Below are 18,335 nucleotides of genomic sequence, written 5' to 3'. Positions count from 1 at the left end.
TATTGCTAGCCTATATTTTCAACATCATAGCTGCGCTGAATGCACTCTTTCGGGAAACCTTTGAAAAAGTGCAGTAAAATTTCTGTATCTTCAAGATTTTATGGCAGAAAAGGTTAAAAAAAAAACTGCACTAACAGCATCATGATATTGTTGTGTCAGCTCTCTGGGGAATCACCCTGTGTTTCACACTGCCATGTCAATAGTTTGTTCTTCAGGGTTGTATGTAAGGACACAAGGGTCAGAGCTGCGAACATAGCTCTACTGACTTTACATTCGTGAGGGAGAGGGAGTTTCTGTCTCCTGTCCAACAAATGTACGGTGGTCACTTCAAGTCGGAAAAAGACATTTGCTTCCCTAACAGACTGCCTTCATGCACCTACTGTGTTTACACCATGTTGAGGTGTGGCCCATTCTTCACTGTTCGCTCAAGCTCCAGACCCAAGACACACACTGTGCCAGACTAAACATGGAGCTTACGTGGGAGTCACCCAGGGGCAGCCTGAGAAGAATGCCAGGTCAAAGGGTGTGTCGAAGAACCTTAGGGTGGCAGTGGTCCCTCAGCCCCTGAGCAGATGGCCTGCAGGAAGCCTATTGATGAACAGAAGACTGAAGGGGAAGAGGGAGGGAGGGTTCAGACTGGGCACAGTGGTTTGCAGCTAAAAAGAAGACTTGTCTTGTTGTTCTCCTAAAACAGTCACACAATACTGCAGTTGAAGTTGCAGCAGAAGGCAAACGTGTGTGTCTTTAGGTTTGTGTGTTGGCACGCCTTTGAGCCTTTCATAGCCACAACACTGCTCTGTGTGAATAAACAGCGCAAGAAAAGCGTCAGTTGTGGTGTTAAAAGAAGGTGGTCATGGTGACAAGTTCGACAACCGGCTTTATGTTGACTCAGCAGCTGCGTTCTTGGCCTTTACTCCGTAGAGAGTTTTGTTTAGCTACTCTCTATCCATGTATAGGGACTGAACATTATTTTACATTCAGTTTGTAGCTTCTGGATGTAAGACAAATTTTAAAAAATATATATATATATACCTGTGCTTGCTAGGCTTACTGGGGACTACTGATTCTAATGAATTCCATGGTTCAGTGTGGTGTGTACACATCAAAACTTTTGGACATGAGATGTAAAGGAAAAATAGGAAGCTGAATAAGGAAATATGCCAGTTTTCCTGCAGATTTCTAGGTTAATGAAGAGGACTCAAAGGCTTAGAGTTGGGCCAGTCGAGAGCAGTTGTCCATACTTCTATGATCACCGTTGGCTTGGCTTTGCTTGGGTACATGTGAACCATGGCCCCACTTTAACTGGCTGGAAATAATTTGTATGTTATGAATAAGGTGGATTCAGAGTTAAAGTACCTAGACTATCTTTTGCTTTAATTCTGTATGTCTTCTCGCTGTGGTTCACTCTTTAACTCATGAGGAATGAAGCAAGTGTTTGGTTAATCCTCTCATCAGCTCAGAATGATGGTTCAAGTTCATTACCAGACTTGCATGTCTCCAGCCAAGTTTCCACTGTGCTTTCAAGTGGTACTTTTTTTACACTCCTTCTAAACAGTTTAAAGAAGGAGAGAATAATTTCTTTATGTGGCTCCTTGTCATGTTTGATTTTTTTTTTTGTTGTTGTTACATTACTCTGGATCTTTGCTCCACCCTTCAGCTTTAGAATCTATTGCCCTGTGCGCTTTACATTTAAAATGAAGCTGTTTAAGTAAATGTTTAGAATTTCTCTCTGAACTTCAAGTTTTAAACACAGTCTTTTACAGTAGTCCATTTACTCAGCCAGTCAACACTATTTTATCTCACCTCACAGTCAAGGTGCATCCAAGCAAGAGCAGATAAACTCTTAATGCTGTAGATCACTTAATCCTGAAGGTTAGGGCTTTTGGCAGGAGCTGTTTACACTGTAACCTTACACATGCTGTACGTGTGCTGCGAGGCTTAGTGGAGTTAGCACTATTTGAAAGCCTTCCTGGAGTGTGTGCTACATGCATGTAAGTGGGTTATATTACACACACAAGACAGAGTCACACTGCTTCTCAGAAGATGCCCGGTGCCTCTGCAAAGAGCGTTCCTCAGCCGTTTCTGGTTTTGGATCCTGCCCCCGGACAAATTTGGCGGTGACTAGTGAAAAAAAAGGACTAAGCTAGGATTCCAAGGTTTAAAAATAAACAGGCGGGTAAACTGTAGCCTGCTTTCAAAAACTTTCCCAAACCCGATCAAAGATGACGTCATTTACTTGTGGGGAGGTGGAAAAATGCTACTAATGTTTGGTTTGGATGGATGATTGGGGGGGTGTGGAGTGAATTTTTCAATTAGTCATACTGTAGCGCCAGAGTGGCACTGCTGCACTTCTCCGTCTTTTATAGTGCAAAACTTGGTTGATGTGATACTACTGGGAACTGGGTTGGAGCGAAGTTAATTGGACTTGTTTGATACTTAATGTGGCACAGTTTTTTGAGAGGAAATGATTTTGTCTCTGGGATGTTGTCCTGATGTATCCTTTTTTTTTTTTTTTTTTTTTAATTTGCAAAACTTTCAATAACAACATTTCTTTTTCCAGATAGTGGAAATCTCAGATGCTATTTCAGTATTGCGCTGACTTTTTGTAACCCAGTCAGAAGGAAGTAGTGCTGCCTTCCAAACACTGCTCTCTCCCAAAAACTCAGGATTAAGTCTACCCTTTAAAAGGCACACCCGTTATCAAACTTTGAGCTCATTACGCGTGGTAAATTACAGTCCTGTAGAAAAAGACTAAGCACTAAATCAACTTCTCTCTATGTGTTTCAGATGAGCCAGACGACAAAGGGATCAGTTTTATTTTGAGAAATGAGGCGGAGGGAACCTTGCACATAGAAGCTCCAATCTGAGAAGAGACTTCCAGACAGGTGGGTCTTATAGCTGTCTTATAACTCATTATATCATATTTAAAATGTCTCCACAGTATACACATTAAAATCTGTTCTTTCTAGCTGGATGTTATTTCAGATATATTGGTGCTTTTAGAATGTTCATTATCCAAGCCTGGATTATTTTTTTTTTATCAAAGCACCTTCAAATAGAGCGTTGTGTCCCTTCTTTATGTTGCAGAGAGGCTTGTTCTAGTTCATAATCTACTTGGTGTGCTAATTCAAAGACTTGATGACTGTTGAAGGTATTTAGTCTTACCTATTATGTAAGCACATCACAGGCAGCAACAGTACTGTCTCTTACAGATTCTTGGCGACAGCTTGTGTGCTATAGCATCAACTCTGTTATGAAATGTCTGGTCATGGTTCTCCGTCACTAATGTAAGAGTGTTTTGGACAGTCTGGAAGTGATTTTTCATTGTCCTGAACTCTGTCACACATAACAACCATGACAGCCTAAAGCCTGTTCATCTGACTTAACTCTTCTGTTGAATGGAAGAATGTAGTAAAATGTGAGGGGATTGACCATACAGGTTGATGACCAGATGTGACTGAGGTTTTTATATCTTTGTTTTTTGGAAGGCATGCAGAAGATATTTGACCTGCTGCTGTTTTACTTTGGAAAAAGTTACTGCAAATTAAGCAATTATATGTGTATGGTATGGTTTTATGAAAGTGTAGTCATTATTGTTTATGAGTAACGTGATTATTTTATGTCTCTGATGAACTGACATTATGTCATACCATGTCATATGTATTATACTGAATTGTGTGTGAACACAAGTAGCATAATGTTGGAAACATTACATTTTGTTTCCATTTTTTTTCCAGGCAGATATGGGAAATTCAGAGAGCCAGTATAGCATCCAGGGCCCCAAAGGCACCAGCTTTGTTTTCCCTGGGAAATCAAGGCCATACTCACTGAAGTTCCGTTCAGCCAAAGATGATGCTCTGTCTCCCCATACGTGGTGGAAAAGTGCCCCAGTAGGCTCAGGGTACAAGGCCAGGTGTGTAGGCCGTGGCTGTCTGTCCCCCCCTAAAAGCCGACAGCCTTACTCACCAAGGCACTGTGACTATGTTTCAAAGGGAGCAAGGGGCAGCCCAAGTGAACATCGCTGGCATCGATCATCTGGATGCGGTATCCGAAGGCGACATATGTCAGACGACTACGAAGATAATCCATATGGTGCTGAACTTAATGGGCACACCTTGAATGGACACACTGATGAGGCTTTAGAGGAACAGAGCAGTCCACGAGTGGTGATCAAGAAGGATGGCAGTCTCAGGGTGGAGTTCACCAACACCTCGGGCAATCCCCTCCTCCTAGATGAGGCTTCTGGCCCTGTACAACTGCTCAAGTTCTCTCCCAACCTGGAGTCTGCCTCCACTCCCAGTCTGCCAGGTTCAAGTGGTAGTAGGCAGGATGATCACCGCAGTGGGCCACCACCAGCCTCTACATCCTCTACAGCCAGGACAAGCAAAGGAAGCTCACTGAGCTCTGATGGTTCCTGGTATGACTCTCCCTGGGGACCCAGCACAGAGCTGTGTGAACAGGACCAACCTTGCTCCACCAGCAGGACCCTAGTCCATTCCCCCATTCACCAGCTGGACTCCTTCTCTGAACAGTCTCCACCTGCATCCATCACAGACCTCTACAAAGACTCCACAATGGCTGCTACCTTTCCCACTGCCAGGGACCTGTCCTCCCAGTTACAAGACCCTCTACCGGGCCAGAGGCCACATCGAGCTTCTTTTGCATCTGTTCTGGATGTTCCACTGGAGGAAGAATGCCTTGAGGTCCGCCAGTACACATCATACACCCTGCCCTGTCGCAGGCCCAAAGCCCACACCATGAGTGAGGATCTTGACCAGTATCCTGACCAGGAACAGCCCCACGAGCAGGCTGGACCTGATTTTGGCTTCCATAAAAAAGACTCCATCAAAAACCGCATCAGACGCCTCAGTGACTGGACAGGCAGCCTCAGCCGCAAAAAAAGGAAGTCTCAGGTAAGTTGTGCTCAGCATTTTTTTTTTTTTAAAAAGATTGATTCTCCTTTATTACTGACAGGGTTTATACAGGGATCTTAAAATCACAGTATGTAAACAATAGGTTTCATACATGTAGCGCTTATAGTCACTTCATAACTTGTAGCCTTATAGTTTAAGCACACAGAAGATAAATGTGTAAAACTACTAGCCTTAGAGCTAATAATATTAAACAGGGCATCCATAACAGCCGTAGAAAACAGTTTTATGTCTGGCAAGGTTTATTTGATCATGAGCCACAGCGGTGGTCCTGGCATGGCCAGGAACCAACCACCGTCCTCTGGTCCTTAGCACCACAACACCAGCTGTCTGAGGACAGGGCACAGTGGGGCGGCACAAAATGAAATTTGTAAGGCGGCCAGTGCTGGGTCGTGTTGTTTTTGTGAGGATCGAACAAAGATGAGATGCACTTCCTATTACAACATGGATAATCCTGTGAGGAAGAGAAGTGGTGAGTTGATGTGCAGATGTCATGATGACTATATTTGGGTAGGTACATTTCTAGAATTGTTGCATATGGAGTGTGGTGTGTCGCTCAATGTAAAATACTTGTTTAATGTTAATGGTTTAACTCTTTTGTTTGCAGTCAGAGCCTGTAGGCTGGGAGGGTGTGCGAGTAGTATTTAGTGTCTTAAGTGCTAGTGGTAATTAGCCCAAGAATTGCATTTTATGTAAAACGGTCCGAAAGTGTGAAGCTCAGTGATGGCTGATGTGCATAGTGCATGGATATTTGAGAATGTAGAGACAGAGAGCTGAAACATTTTCCCAGTAGTAAAATGAGACTTGCACTATACTGGCACGGGTCAGAGGAGAAGATGGAAATAACCACAACTTGTCAGCATGTTGTCTGCGCATGATTTTAAGAACCATGTGATTTTGTCCTGCAAATGCTACGTTCTTAATAGCTTTAATTTGACATAAAACATTTGTTAGAACTGAGGTGAACCCATGTCTCCCGCTATCTTTGAGGCTTGAAAGCTGTTGTTTCTGCAATTAATTCATTTAGCTTTGCCTTGTAAAAGTTTAAGAATGCTGTTTGGGCACTGCCAAGAGAATAGACTTAAGCCTCAGAGAGGCTCTGTTAGAGTGAAACTAAATCCTAGCTGAAGACTTAACCCCACCCCTCCTCTAATGTTAATGAATGACTTATGCTTGTTCTGGCTGTTGTGTGATGCAGATTTTCTGGGCTCCCCTCTCGGTCTTTGGAGAGTAAATCTGTTAATAGGGATTGGTGTTCAGTCAGACGGGTTTGACAACAAACCAAAGGACAAAATGGAACAATCTTTGTATTTGGGTGGCCTTTTCTTCTTTGCTGGAGTAAGAGATTGTGAGCTTCTCCTTGTGCTTAAACTGCAGAGAATGCTAAGCGAAATATATGAGATAGTTTGTCTTGGCATTGTCACTCAGCATATTGTCAAGTGTTACACAGCTTTCACTTTTCATTAGTAATGTCTGTCTTTGAAACTCCTGCTTGCTATGTTAACCTATCATGTGTTGGCACTTCACTGCTGTATAGGATAGGCTAGCACCTACAAATTTCTTTGTCATCCTCAATTTAAGCTGACAGAAGGATGGTTTTCCCTGCTGAAATGCTCAAGAAGCTTGAAATTAGATTTAACAGTTACTAGTAAAAAGCTGTGCTCTCTTTTTAAGAAACAAATGAGAATCATATAAACATATGGAGTTCTCATTCTTATATTCTTACTGATGGTGAAGGACTACACCAAGTTCATGTTGAATTCCCTGGCCATTGACTTGACTGCCAAACCTCTGTGGCATATATCTGGCTGGTAACAGTACCTCCTTTCAGCAGTTCATCTGAAATCAGGAGCACCTCCAGCTCTGGTTCCCCTCCACCTGGACTCCAGGGCTCTGTTGTGGGTTTAAAGGTCACACCGCAACCCTGATGCCAAAGGCCAAGAACCTACATGTAATGAAAAGCAGCTGGAAGGCGACTAAGAGAGGGTGGACACATTCGGAAACTAGGGAAAGTTGAAAATGACCCACCCTGTGCTCAGTGCACCATACAAACACTGTGTTTCTTGGTCGTAGGTGGACATAATAGTTAAACAAAGGCTGCCCTCAACTGAACACTGTTGGTTTAAGGAGTTCATTGCTGCCTATAGCTGAACATTAGCTCCAAGCTGTCAGATTACAGGATGTGAGAAGAAATCACACCTTCAGAAATCAATAAAGGAATACATTGCTTTATTTTTCATATGAGCAGAAATGTTGTATATGCTTTTGAGCAGTATTCCAGTCTTTGCTGATGACTTGACAAATTTGAATGGGTTTCTTAATTTCAACAATATGAATTGAAAAGAATATATGGACAAAGCTGTATGAGGCATAGGAACAAAGAAAGATGACGAATGAGCCCCAGCATGGCGGCCCATACTGTGCGTCTGAATGTTGAGAGCACTCCTCTCTGTTGCCGGGGGCAGAATCAATGCTGCAATCTAGTCAAGTGTAGGTATGCTGTCATTAGGCTTGAAAGAGTGCAATTCCATCAAGTGTTCATTTAGGGAATTGGGAAGCCACAGCAGACCTCAAATGACGTGAAATTGTCTGAGCCTGGAGGGTTCCAACCTCCCAGGTGCCATCACAGGAAATTTGTCCCACTTTCTCAGCCGAGTGAAAGATTTAGAGACTGTATTGCAGACTTTGAAGTAGGTTCGAGTGGTTTGACTAGATTTTTCAAAAGTTTCTTCTCCAGTTTTGCAGCGCCTTGGGCTAATTAAAAGAAGCACAGTGTGATTTTTGTCCCTGTGTAAGCTTCGCTGGCTATATAAAGGTGTATACACCTGTAAGCGAAAATGTGTTTTTGCCTAAATGTAGGTGAGAGCAATAGTGCTGTTAGCTAATTTGGCAGTTTCTAAATCTGCTCAACATCTCCAACAGTGATTGATTATTGAGGCTATTGGAGTACTGCATAGTTTTCATAAAAATCTCACCTTTCTAGCACATGCTCTGTCCTTCATCCTCAAAGCTCTCATGTCGCACTCACCCTTTCACCACTTTTTGTGCCTTAACAGGAGACCAGGTACAGGGACCTCAGTGATGCCTTTGACAGTGGGGTTGATGGCCTGACTGCAGACACCAGCTCGCCTTCCCAGGTCTCTAGCCTCCTCTGGTTCCCAGGAGCCTCCAGGACCCAGTCATCAGGAGCCATTCATCAAACAACGAGCGATGCCATCCGGCAGAATATCTATGAGAACTTCATGAGGGAGCTGGAGACAGGGACCGGACAGGGGGGAGTGGGAGGTGGTGAGAGAAGAGACCCCTCCACGGGCACAGAAGAGGGGGAGAGCAGCAGCGAGTCGGCTGAAGGCTCCCTGGAGCAGCTGGATCTGCTGTTTGAAAAGGAGCAGGGGGTGGTCAGAAGAGCTGGCTGGCTTTCTTTCAAACCCCTTGTCACCCTGCACAAGGACAGGAAGCTGGAGCTGATGACCCGCCGAAAGTGGAAGCAGTACTGGGTGACCCTTAAAGGTGAGCTTGAATTGACAATTATGCACCTTGAAATTGAGTCAAAGAATGTGCTGACTTGTGCTTTTAGAATAATTCAAAGTTAAGTAGATTATCCAAATTTTAGTTCTGTAATTCAATTTTGTGGAGTGGGTGGCTTCCTTATTGTTCTCTGGGTTTTCCTCTTAGCAGCAGTCTTGACCAGCCTGACTATGATACCGTATTTGACATTGAGTGATTGTGCCTCCCTCCTACCCTAAAAGCTTGTTTACCTTTTGCTTCTGGCCAAGTCGATTGACATTCAGGCCACCAAATGTGTGTTTGCACATACTGCTTTACAACACTGCTGTTAAGTATTTACTGAAGAGCACCTTATGAAAGTTACAAAAAATACAGCATTAAATATGTTATTTTCATGATTTCAGGTGTCCTTTTGTGAGTATGTACCGGTAAAATGTTCAAGCATCTGTGTTTCCCACTCCTGCAAACCTTTATTTATTACATATTTAGATAAGGACATTTTGTCTTTAAAACATTATTAGACAGATGTAAAAACCCCAAACACTTACAGTCTAGAGAAACTTGGCTTGATGGCTTACTCATGTGTCTGTGTTTCCTCTTTTTCCAGGATGTACTTTGCTGTTCTATGAGACATATGGTAAAGGCTCTGCAGAGCAGGAGCTGTCACCTCGCTATGCTCTCCTGGCTGAGGACAGCATCGTCCAGGCCGTTCCCGAGCACCCCAAGAAGGAGAATGTTTTCTGCCTCAGCAACTCATATGGAGATGTGTATCTCTTCCAGGTGAAGCACATCAGTTGCTCCTGATACAATATTTCTGAAATTTGACAGTCAAATTAGCAGTGGTTTTTCATAGTGTCAGTGGAACATATCACCACATCATTTACCTTCCTCTTATGCAAAACAGTGCACCACTGAATGCACAAATGAAGAGCAGAAACTGACAGGTATCCCTTTCCGATGGAACGTAGTAACATGTACACTGCAGTGCGGTTTCACTACATGATTGGAGTGGAATTCTTTCCTCAAGTGTAGCATACGAAATAACCAGTTTTGGTATGTGAGAGTTTTTGGAGCAAAGTGTCCAAACCTTAAAGCTAAGGGGTCTGAAGGCACATCCTATTTGCCCATTGTGCATACTGACCTATATATCACTGCCAAATTCTGGCCTAGCCTCAGCCTTTCTGTGCAACCTCCTCTGCTTAAGATTGCAAGCTTCCCAGACTGCAGTATGTTGCGGTGTCCCAGACCTACATCTAATGAAATATTTTTGCGTGGAGCTGACATGGCCCCAGAGGCAAGCAGAGAGAAAATCAGCTCTGGAACATGAAGACAGTGTGGATTTCATGCTTTTGTTTCCACTAACATGGCCTGTTGAGCATGAGTCATTTGCAGTCTTAAAAGGGTTCAACTGGTTTCTCATGGGGTGCATGATCTGCTTTTTAGTGAACTGCCTTATAAAGATGAAGTGATTATGATGTTATTAACAGAGAAAATGTTTGTTTTAATTTCAGCAACAGTTTGGACCTGTAGAGGACCCATTAATCAAATTTTACTTTCCTGATCCACCAGGGCTTCAAATCTTATTGTGATATACGATCAAATAACACAATAGCAGTGCATTGGCAATTCTAGCAGATTTTCAGCCATCGCATCTTTGAATCCATATTATAATGGGAAATAATGGCTTTGCCACTTCAACAAATCGAACTCCCTGTCCTTCTTTGCCCTTTCAGGCCAGCAACCAGACTGACCTGGAGAACTGGGTGACAGCCATCCATTCTGCCAGTGCCTCACTGCTGGCCAAGCGCCAGGGAAAGGAGGATACAGTGCGCCTTCTGCGGAGCCAGGTCCGTGGCCTGCTGCAGAAAATTGACATGGACGGGAAGATGAAAAAGATGGCTGAGCTGCAGCTGACCGTGGTCAGCGATCCCAAAAACCGCAAAGCTATTGAAAACCAGGTGAAGTGTTGATAATGATACTGTGATAGTGAGGCATTAGTTGAATTAGTAATAGATAGATAGATAGATACTTTATTGATCCCGAGGGAAATTCAATACCAGCATAACTGAGAATATTGAAGGCTTCTATCATATTTTAGAGAGCATTATACATTCCTTACACATTTCATGACCTTGGGACAAATTTCAGAGAGAATCTTGCAGATTACATTACAGCATTGAGAGCTAATGGTGATGTGTGCTCTTTTCATGTGAAATTATGATTTTAAGACTCCTCTGAGTGTCATTATTTGACATGATACATGATGTGCCACCATATGATGTGCCCTACTTAATTTTCCTGTTTTTGTAACTGCGGTGACAAGCTTATGCTTTATTTTTGTCTGTGGGTGGAGAAAGTGTCCTAAATGCATCAGTCCCCAAACGCATCACGAGGGGCCCAGGGGAGTAGTTCGCTCCCTGAACATCAGATTGGGATTCCAGATGTTTCCTGGTAATGGGCTCTCAACATGCATTATCCTCTTCCTCCTCCTCACAGCCTGGGGGAGAATCCAAAGCACCCAGCACTGTGCTGTAGCCCACATACAGCAGATTACTGCTGGGTATAAAAAGCCAATAACCTATAGCTGGCCAGCAACTCACTTACTTTTGCAAGAAATTGGTCTTTGTTTTGGAATGTGGTAAAACATGCTTTTTTTTTTTTTTTTTTTAAACCCGCAATGTGTTTGCATGTTGTCAGCTACTATTATTCATGTACACTGACTTCTTCTGTACTGAAAAGCAAAATGGACATTTACTGTTGTAGCTGTCTGTTTTGGAAGGGCTGTCAGTTGGTCTTCAGGTGAAGTGCTCTAAGTAGAAATGTGAGGATATTATTAAGGAGAACCAGCAAGAGAGCAACTGGACAGCTCACCACAGTAATGACCAATGGAGATGTCACTGCCTGACTGCGAGACTGCTTGACTTTGTGTTTGTATCTGTTTCCTATTAGCCAGTATGCCACCTCAGATTAGACAAAGAGGCAGATGGGGTTGGAGTCAATGATAGGGTCAGAGGGGTATGGGACAGGACTCTGATACAGACGCCCCAAGGCTGATGATAGATTTAAGGTTTCAGCAGGGTTGTCTAGCACAAACAGCGCACTACTTTGATGTACCCCACCCCCTGGCCATGTCTACTGAAATCAGTGCCTGGAGACCTTTTTTGAAGACTGCCTTTGGAACCTTTCACACACAGAAGCTCATGTATTCACAAACACACTCTGCGATCAAGTTGCATTGAAAGACCTATTATGCATTAGGGCTTTCACATAGAGCCAAGGGCAGATGTAAAGGGGAAATAAGAAAAAAAAGAGAATCTGTTCAAAGAAAGGCTTATTTCTGCCAAGCTTAATGGCTTTGAAATGGATGTAAATAAGCTGTGCACACAGTCCAGATGGGTCCATACATGCCTTTCTTTTCACTGATGTTGACTGATTGTCTCGTTGCACTGTTTCAATCCTGCTAGATGCATGAATCAACAGCCTATATTAAGAAAAATGTTCATCAGTGCTGCACCACAGCATGAATCATCAAATCGAATTTTATGCACAGACTATTTTAGAACATCCCTGAATAAAGATGCAGATATTTGACTGTTTACAGACAGATCCAGATGGCATGTAAATCAGAAGCATGCTAGGATCTTCTGTGACAGTTAAACATAGACATGAGTTTTTCCAAAGCAACAACCCTAAATTTGTCTTTGCTTCTAAGGAGGGAGTTTATCTGATCTGATGACTCAGTAATACCTCCTTTCACATCTAAAGTCATCTTCACTTGAAATTAACTACTCGGTGGAATTAATTCATGGTTCCTCCAGAACCCTGTGTTATATATGATGAACCAAGAATATCAGGCTAAAAATGTCAATATACAATGATACTATACAATTTACTTACTGTACAATGTTTCTGAGTTCAGGTTCTTCAAAATAAAGTCAAGAATTTGACCTAACAGGAAGTTCTTCCTTTTGTGAAGTGAAAATTGCACAAAAGTCATTCATGTGTGAAATCATAATCTTTGGTATTCAGTGCTAACCATGCAAATACTATATGTAACTACCACTATTCAAATAAGAAAACTTATGTTGTGACAATTTGTTTTGTAATATTTTACATCCTTATGTAGCATGTTTTACATGAGGATAGTGACCTCATGACCTCTCTACACTCCAGTGGCTGTTCATTAGCTCGCAATTGTAGGATGTTGTAAAACAAGATTGCAGCAGTGGTAACCACAAGTGACAATTATGGAATCATGCTAAATGCTAAAACATAGTGTAACAGTGGCACAAGTAGAAAACAGTCATCAAGTTCTCTCTGTCTTAAGTTTGCTAACGTTAGCCACTAAAAGCTAATGGTTGCAAATCAAGTAAGGCTGTATCTGCACAACTCCTGAGTAAACAGTTATGTATTTTATTGCTAGGCATTCAACTTTTCATTTTTAGGAGAAAAAATGTCATACTGGGACTGACTTTAAGCGTTAGCATTAGCATTGATAGATAGATAGATAGATACTTCATTGATCCTGAGGGAAATTCATTGGGCAGGTGGCTGGTTTTCCAGAGCTAAAATTTTATTTGTGGAGCCTTTGCTGTTCTGCTATAAGAAGGGCTAAGGCCGCACTCTTGTGTTTGATCATATTTTAAATCATTTAAATAAATGACATGCCAAATGCAAGGTCATTTTTTTTTTTTTATCAAAACGTGGATTCCTAGCAGTTGTCCTCATGGTGCCAGTCTGGAATGAGAATAATGGTTGAATGTCATTGATTCAAGGCTTGTTAACTGAGGCCACCTGCACACTGGTGTTTTCATGGGTTTAGCTCATGATACAACCCTGTGTAGTCCCACAGCGAATTCTGAGCAAGTACTTTGTTTAAGATGTCTGAAAAGTCAGATGTTCATGAAATACCACCCTTCTGCCCCACCTCAGTTTGTTCCTAATTCTAAAGAATGCTGTCGATGTGAATGAGACCGAATAGTACAACGCCATAGGGTGCGTTATTGTAAATGAACTCATAGTGCAGACGAGAGCTATTAAAGTCAGATGTTATAGAGGGTTGTTTAACTTGAGTGTTCTCATTAAAACCAGTCTCCAGCCAACAAAACAAGCACTTTCTCATACCTTACATAGTGCAAACAGGGATAGAGGGAATGCAACAGTAAATTGTGTGTATGTGCAGGGTGGAGGTTTAACGGGTGGTCTGTGCAGCATCACCACTCTCTAGACTTGCATAAAAATGGGCATTACGATTTACTGTGCTCACACTTGGTCCTCTGCAAGATATGCAGAGGACCCTCACCACTATCAAACCCCCAACAATTTGTGCTCTCACTCTCCACATCTGCAAGCAATCGCATTTTGATGGAAAGCACTCCATTGACCCTGGATCTCCCTCCCTTTGACCCTCTTTTTTCTTCCTCCACTCCTTCTCCCTTATCTTAGCCCCCTCTTTTAACTCCCCTCGACTCGATTCCCAACCACTGTCCAAAAAGACCTCTACAAAACCTCTATAGTAATAATGATCTTCCTTTTCCTTCAGATTCAGCAGTGGGAGCAGAACCTGGAGAGGTTTAACATGGATCTGTTTAGGATGCGCTGCTACCTGGCAAGTCTACAGGGTGGAGAGCTGCCTAACCCAAAGAGCCTGCTAGCAATTGCCAGCCGTCCCACCAAAACCATACTGGGACGCCTTGGGATCTTCTCTGTCTCCTCCTTCCATGCACTGGTGAGAAAACTCAGGACAGACCTTGGGAATGGAGAGATAAATGACCAATGAACACATGCAAAATAGAGGGTTAGAGGACCATCAGTGTGTCCTATTTAGATGCATTCCTTTGTGTGACTCCGGAGTTTTAATATACTTGCTGCCTTACTGTAACCTTGAAAATCTTTAAATCATTTTGAAATGCATCCTGCAAACACCCCATAATGTGTTACTGGAAAATAAACCTAATTAAGATGGTCTGATTAGATGTAATTTTTTGTTGGGCTAAATGATTGCAGTCCTGATAGTGTGCATCTGTTCAGATCTGTTCCAGAGATGAGGCCACACTCAGGAGGCGCTCATTGTCCCTGACTTACAAACAGCGCAAGAGAGGCCTTTTCTCTTCGCTCAAAGGCCTGGATAACCTTACAAAGAGAGGTCGGGATAAGAGGCCCTCTGCCTCACAGGTACTGCTCAACATGAACACGCACACAGGCAGATCTGGGTGTTATTTAAATAATAAAATGCACCACTAGTGTTTTCACTAATGAAGGACAGTTAAATTCAGTAAATTATGTGGGATTTTACATGAAGATTTCAGTTCCTGCATGTAAGATCCCTAATAATCAAAGATATTGATTCTTTCTTTAAGTTAACATTTTAAAGGAAATATCACAGTTGTCCTTTAAATTCCTTTCGGTGTTGAAAGCACTTAGACCTTGAAGTGACAATAGATCATTTCCCTTGAATCCTAGAGTAATGCAACTCTTCAGGTGGTCTGGATTAGGAGATTCTTAATGTAGGATCATCCACTTCATGTATTCAGCAGAGGAAGCCACCCACACACATACACATAACATGAGCATGCAGAATTCATCAGCACACACACAGACGGCGCACATGCTTGCTGGTGAGCACACACACTGTCTTGGGACTGCTGAGAAAATCAGTGCACATTGTGCATATTCGTTAATGAAACAACTTGAAAACATGTTGCCTTATTGCTTACTTACATGTGCAATGCCTGCATTAACATGAAAGAAAACAAGAGATTGGTACAGTCATGCAGCGCTTTCAGCACATTTCCCCCCTAAGGAGATTTTATTAATTAGAAGCACATAAGCTGACACCCCCCCCACACACATGTCCTGGTAAGTTTGAGTGCACACCTCCCATCAACATAAACACAGAGGAGCATTCCTCACCCAGCTGCAGAGGGAGAGCTTAAATCCTCTCAGGTTAGTAATTAGACTCATGCAAGCTGGTTATTTATTGATACAGAAATCCACCACTGTGTACCCTGAAGTTACGGCTCTGGAGAATACTCTACTCTTGGTGGTCTATTTTCAGAATCACCACAGGAAACCTTTACTTCAGTCGTTTATAGACCCCTGTTCATTAGTTGAGAATATAGGAAAGGAGAGGAGTGTGGTTTTGATTAACAGCAATTTACCTTCATTTTTCTTTATGCTGTGAAGTCAGTATGGATTCTTTTTGTTTTGGAGCTAGCACAGCTAAGAGCCGGTCATGTTCTTCAGTGGGTGAGCTTTGACTCCTGGCTGCTCACAAAATGTTCCCTGACCTGTTCATTATCTAGCTCACCGAACCAAACACCTTCTCTGTGATATTTATGGTTGTGCATTTGCGCTTATCCATCAGGTGTGTGTGTGTGTGTTTGCATTATTATTTTTCTGGGGAACTCCAGCTGGCCGGCCTAATGAGACCCAGTTACATTTTTCAGTGCAGAAGGTCGAGGTGGCGCTGCAGCACACACATGAATTATTGAAAGCCATATGTGGTAGGTGGCATTCTCCACTCTTTCCACAGCCCTGCAGACACCAGCAGATGGTTGGGGTAAAGACGCTAAATATTAAAAAGCATTCCTTTTTTTGCCACACGTCCACCTTCTCTTACAAGCTTGTTTTACTAGTTTTCTGGTATGTTTTTCTTTACATGGAGACTAATAAAACAACTGAAAATGGCTGGGAAGCACTTCAGTGGATTTTCAGAATGCCGGACTCTCCTGAACATTTACTGCTTTTGCTTTGTTTTTTCCTTTTTTGCGAGAGTGAAAGACAACTGTAGTTAAAGTTTTTGTTTGCTGCTGTTCAATGTAGAAAATTCACTCGTTCTCGGTTGTTGTGTCACATGCTGCTGACGAGACACATGTTGGCTGGAGAAAGACTTGGACAGTGAGGACGTCTGCGGAGCCAAACTCTCCTCCATGCACTTAATCTGTTGTTACCCTCTCAGGTTCTCAGACTGTGCTTTCTCCAGTACTTTTGAGAGATCTCCTTTTGGTCCTTCCCTCCCTTTTGAACTCCATTTATCTTCCATCTTCCGACTCAAACTTTTTGCCTCTGCCTCTGTTTTCACTGTTTGATCTCTTAAACCTCGAGTTTCATCTCACTCTCTCTCTCCTAATTTCTCTCACCATTTGTCTTTTCTTTTTTCCTTCAGACTCATTTTCTCTCTCAGACCCTCAACTTCTCAGAAAATAAACATGAGAGGGTTAGCCGGCAGTCCTTCTTCTGCACTTTATATACTGACTCATCTGTGTTGACTAAGCTTAAATCCCATTTACCACTGAGATGCAGCCCTTGACAACCTTGCCCCAAAGTCATGCGCTCCTCCCCATCGTCTTCCCTCTCGTTTTTTCATCTCTCATCCGTCTTAGGCAAGCTATGTATACAGTAAGGAGCTGGCCGACAGTCAGCTGTGGGAAATAGGCCAGAAAGGTCTGAGGATTTGTGGGAGAGTTGGTAAAGCTTTCTAAAATTAGTCAGTTTACGGTGAAGCAGCGCTGTTTACTGCCGCTTTATAAATGTGCTCCTGATGGGGAGGGAGAATTACTGTACTCTGCTGCTTAGAGGTCAGATGAGGGTTCTTACTACCATAACAGGAGCCAGTGAGTTTATATGATTCTAAAGGAAACTTCTTTGGATTGTTTTTGAAGAAAATAATCCTGATCCTTGAAAAAAGAGATGGCTGCAAGTCTCTTCTGTACTCCACTTCTGCAAGTGCCGTGTGCATATTATCATATCACACTCGGAGCAGAATACAGGCTTTTGTCAGGCCCATGTTGAGACCAGAATGTCCCATTTCTGTCACCAGCTATGCCACCTATCATATCTCTCCTGCCCCATGACAAAGTATCTCTGCAAAGATAACTGCAGCCGGTTAGAGCATGGATTGGTGTTACACCCTCGCATAACGGATGGCTCAGTTGTCACCGCTGCATTATGGAGTTGTTAAAGCCTTCTGAGGCTGCAGAGTCACCTCTAGCGCTGGACTTAGCCCGATACATCAAGCCTCACAGTCACAAGCCAGGGAGAGAGGAGAGGCTGAGGAAGATAGAATGGATCAAGAACGGAGAGATTTTGACACTTAGGGGTAGAGATGGTTGAGGGGGGAGCTCTCGTTCTCGTCTCATCTGTAACCGGACTGTTTCCCCCTGACATCCCCCTTTTGTCCACACACACACCCCCTCTAGTCGCACACACATTCACACAGAGCACACTTCCAACAACGCACCTTCAAAGGCTGCAGACCCTGTTTGGAGCAGTATCAAAGCACTGCACTCGCCACACGTAGTTTTTAATTAACTACATAATAGCACAGTGTGTGTCCAATATTGTTTTTCCGAAGTGGCTGGGAACTTAATTGCTCATGAGTCAATCAGTGTGGTGCCCCTCTGTCTGTCTGTACTTCTGACTGTCTATTCCTTGATTTCAGATCTTTGAGAGCGATGCTGGAGGTCAAACCTTCACCCTACCTCCTAGGAGCAGTGAGGTGAGTCACAGCTTTCTGTAACTTTTTCTTTTTGCTGTTTTTGGATCTTTGATATGTCTTATAAAAATTCCACCGCCATCTGTCACATCCATCCTGCGGTGCTGTTTCACATGCTGAATGATCAGTTTCAGTTTCAAATAGATGTGGCAGGAAGGAGTTGGAGACTTTGACCTCTGCTGTCTTTCATGGCTTTGATAGTGGGCTGCATAAAGATATTTTTATGCATAGAGTGTGTATGTGTTCATAAGGGGCTCAGAAAGTGTGTGTGTGTCTTCCTGTGTATATTACTTGTTCAGGATCAAAGCAAAGATTTTTCTTTCATGTTGATTTGCAGGTGTCTGAAAGATAAACTGATAGCATATCCAACAAGACCTAAAAAGGTTTTTACAGAGGTAGAA

At 42.8% G+C, this 18,335-nt stretch overlaps 1 protein-coding gene across 6 annotated transcripts in view; it reads left to right on the top strand.

Annotated features, from left to right (window-relative positions):
* The window catches only part of tiam2a (TIAM Rac1 associated GEF 2a), a 67,744-nt gene that overhangs the window by 18,990 nt on the left and 30,419 nt on the right, over positions 1–18,335 (top strand). For 3 of the 6 annotated variants that reach the window (XM_046412049.1, XM_046412050.1, XM_046412051.1), the window contains exons 2-9: positions 2,788–2,885; positions 3,738–4,913; positions 7,988–8,441; positions 9,046–9,218; positions 10,172–10,396; positions 13,981–14,166; positions 14,469–14,612; positions 17,881–17,937. In XM_046412049.1, coding sequence (XP_046268005.1) covers positions 3,744–4,913; positions 7,988–8,441; positions 9,046–9,218; positions 10,172–10,396; positions 13,981–14,166; positions 14,469–14,612; positions 17,881–17,937 — 2,409 coding nt within the window. In that variant the 5' untranslated portion in view covers positions 2,788–2,885; positions 3,738–3,743. Of the gene's footprint in view, positions 1–2,787; positions 2,886–3,737; positions 4,914–5,001; positions 5,442–7,987; positions 8,442–9,045; positions 9,219–10,171; positions 10,397–13,980; positions 14,167–14,468; positions 14,613–17,880; positions 17,938–18,335 lie in introns of those variants that run through there. The other 3 variants (XM_046412052.1, XM_046412053.1, XM_046412055.1) reach the window with 2 other exon arrangements.

Source organism: Scatophagus argus, chromosome 15 (assembly GCF_020382885.2).
Source record: "Scatophagus argus isolate fScaArg1 chromosome 15, fScaArg1.pri, whole genome shotgun sequence".
In the NCBI taxonomy this organism is placed as follows: domain Eukaryota; kingdom Metazoa; phylum Chordata; class Actinopteri; family Scatophagidae; genus Scatophagus; species Scatophagus argus.
The sequence above is the reverse complement of the archived record's forward strand: the minus strand, read 5'-3'. Positions and strand labels throughout refer to the sequence as shown.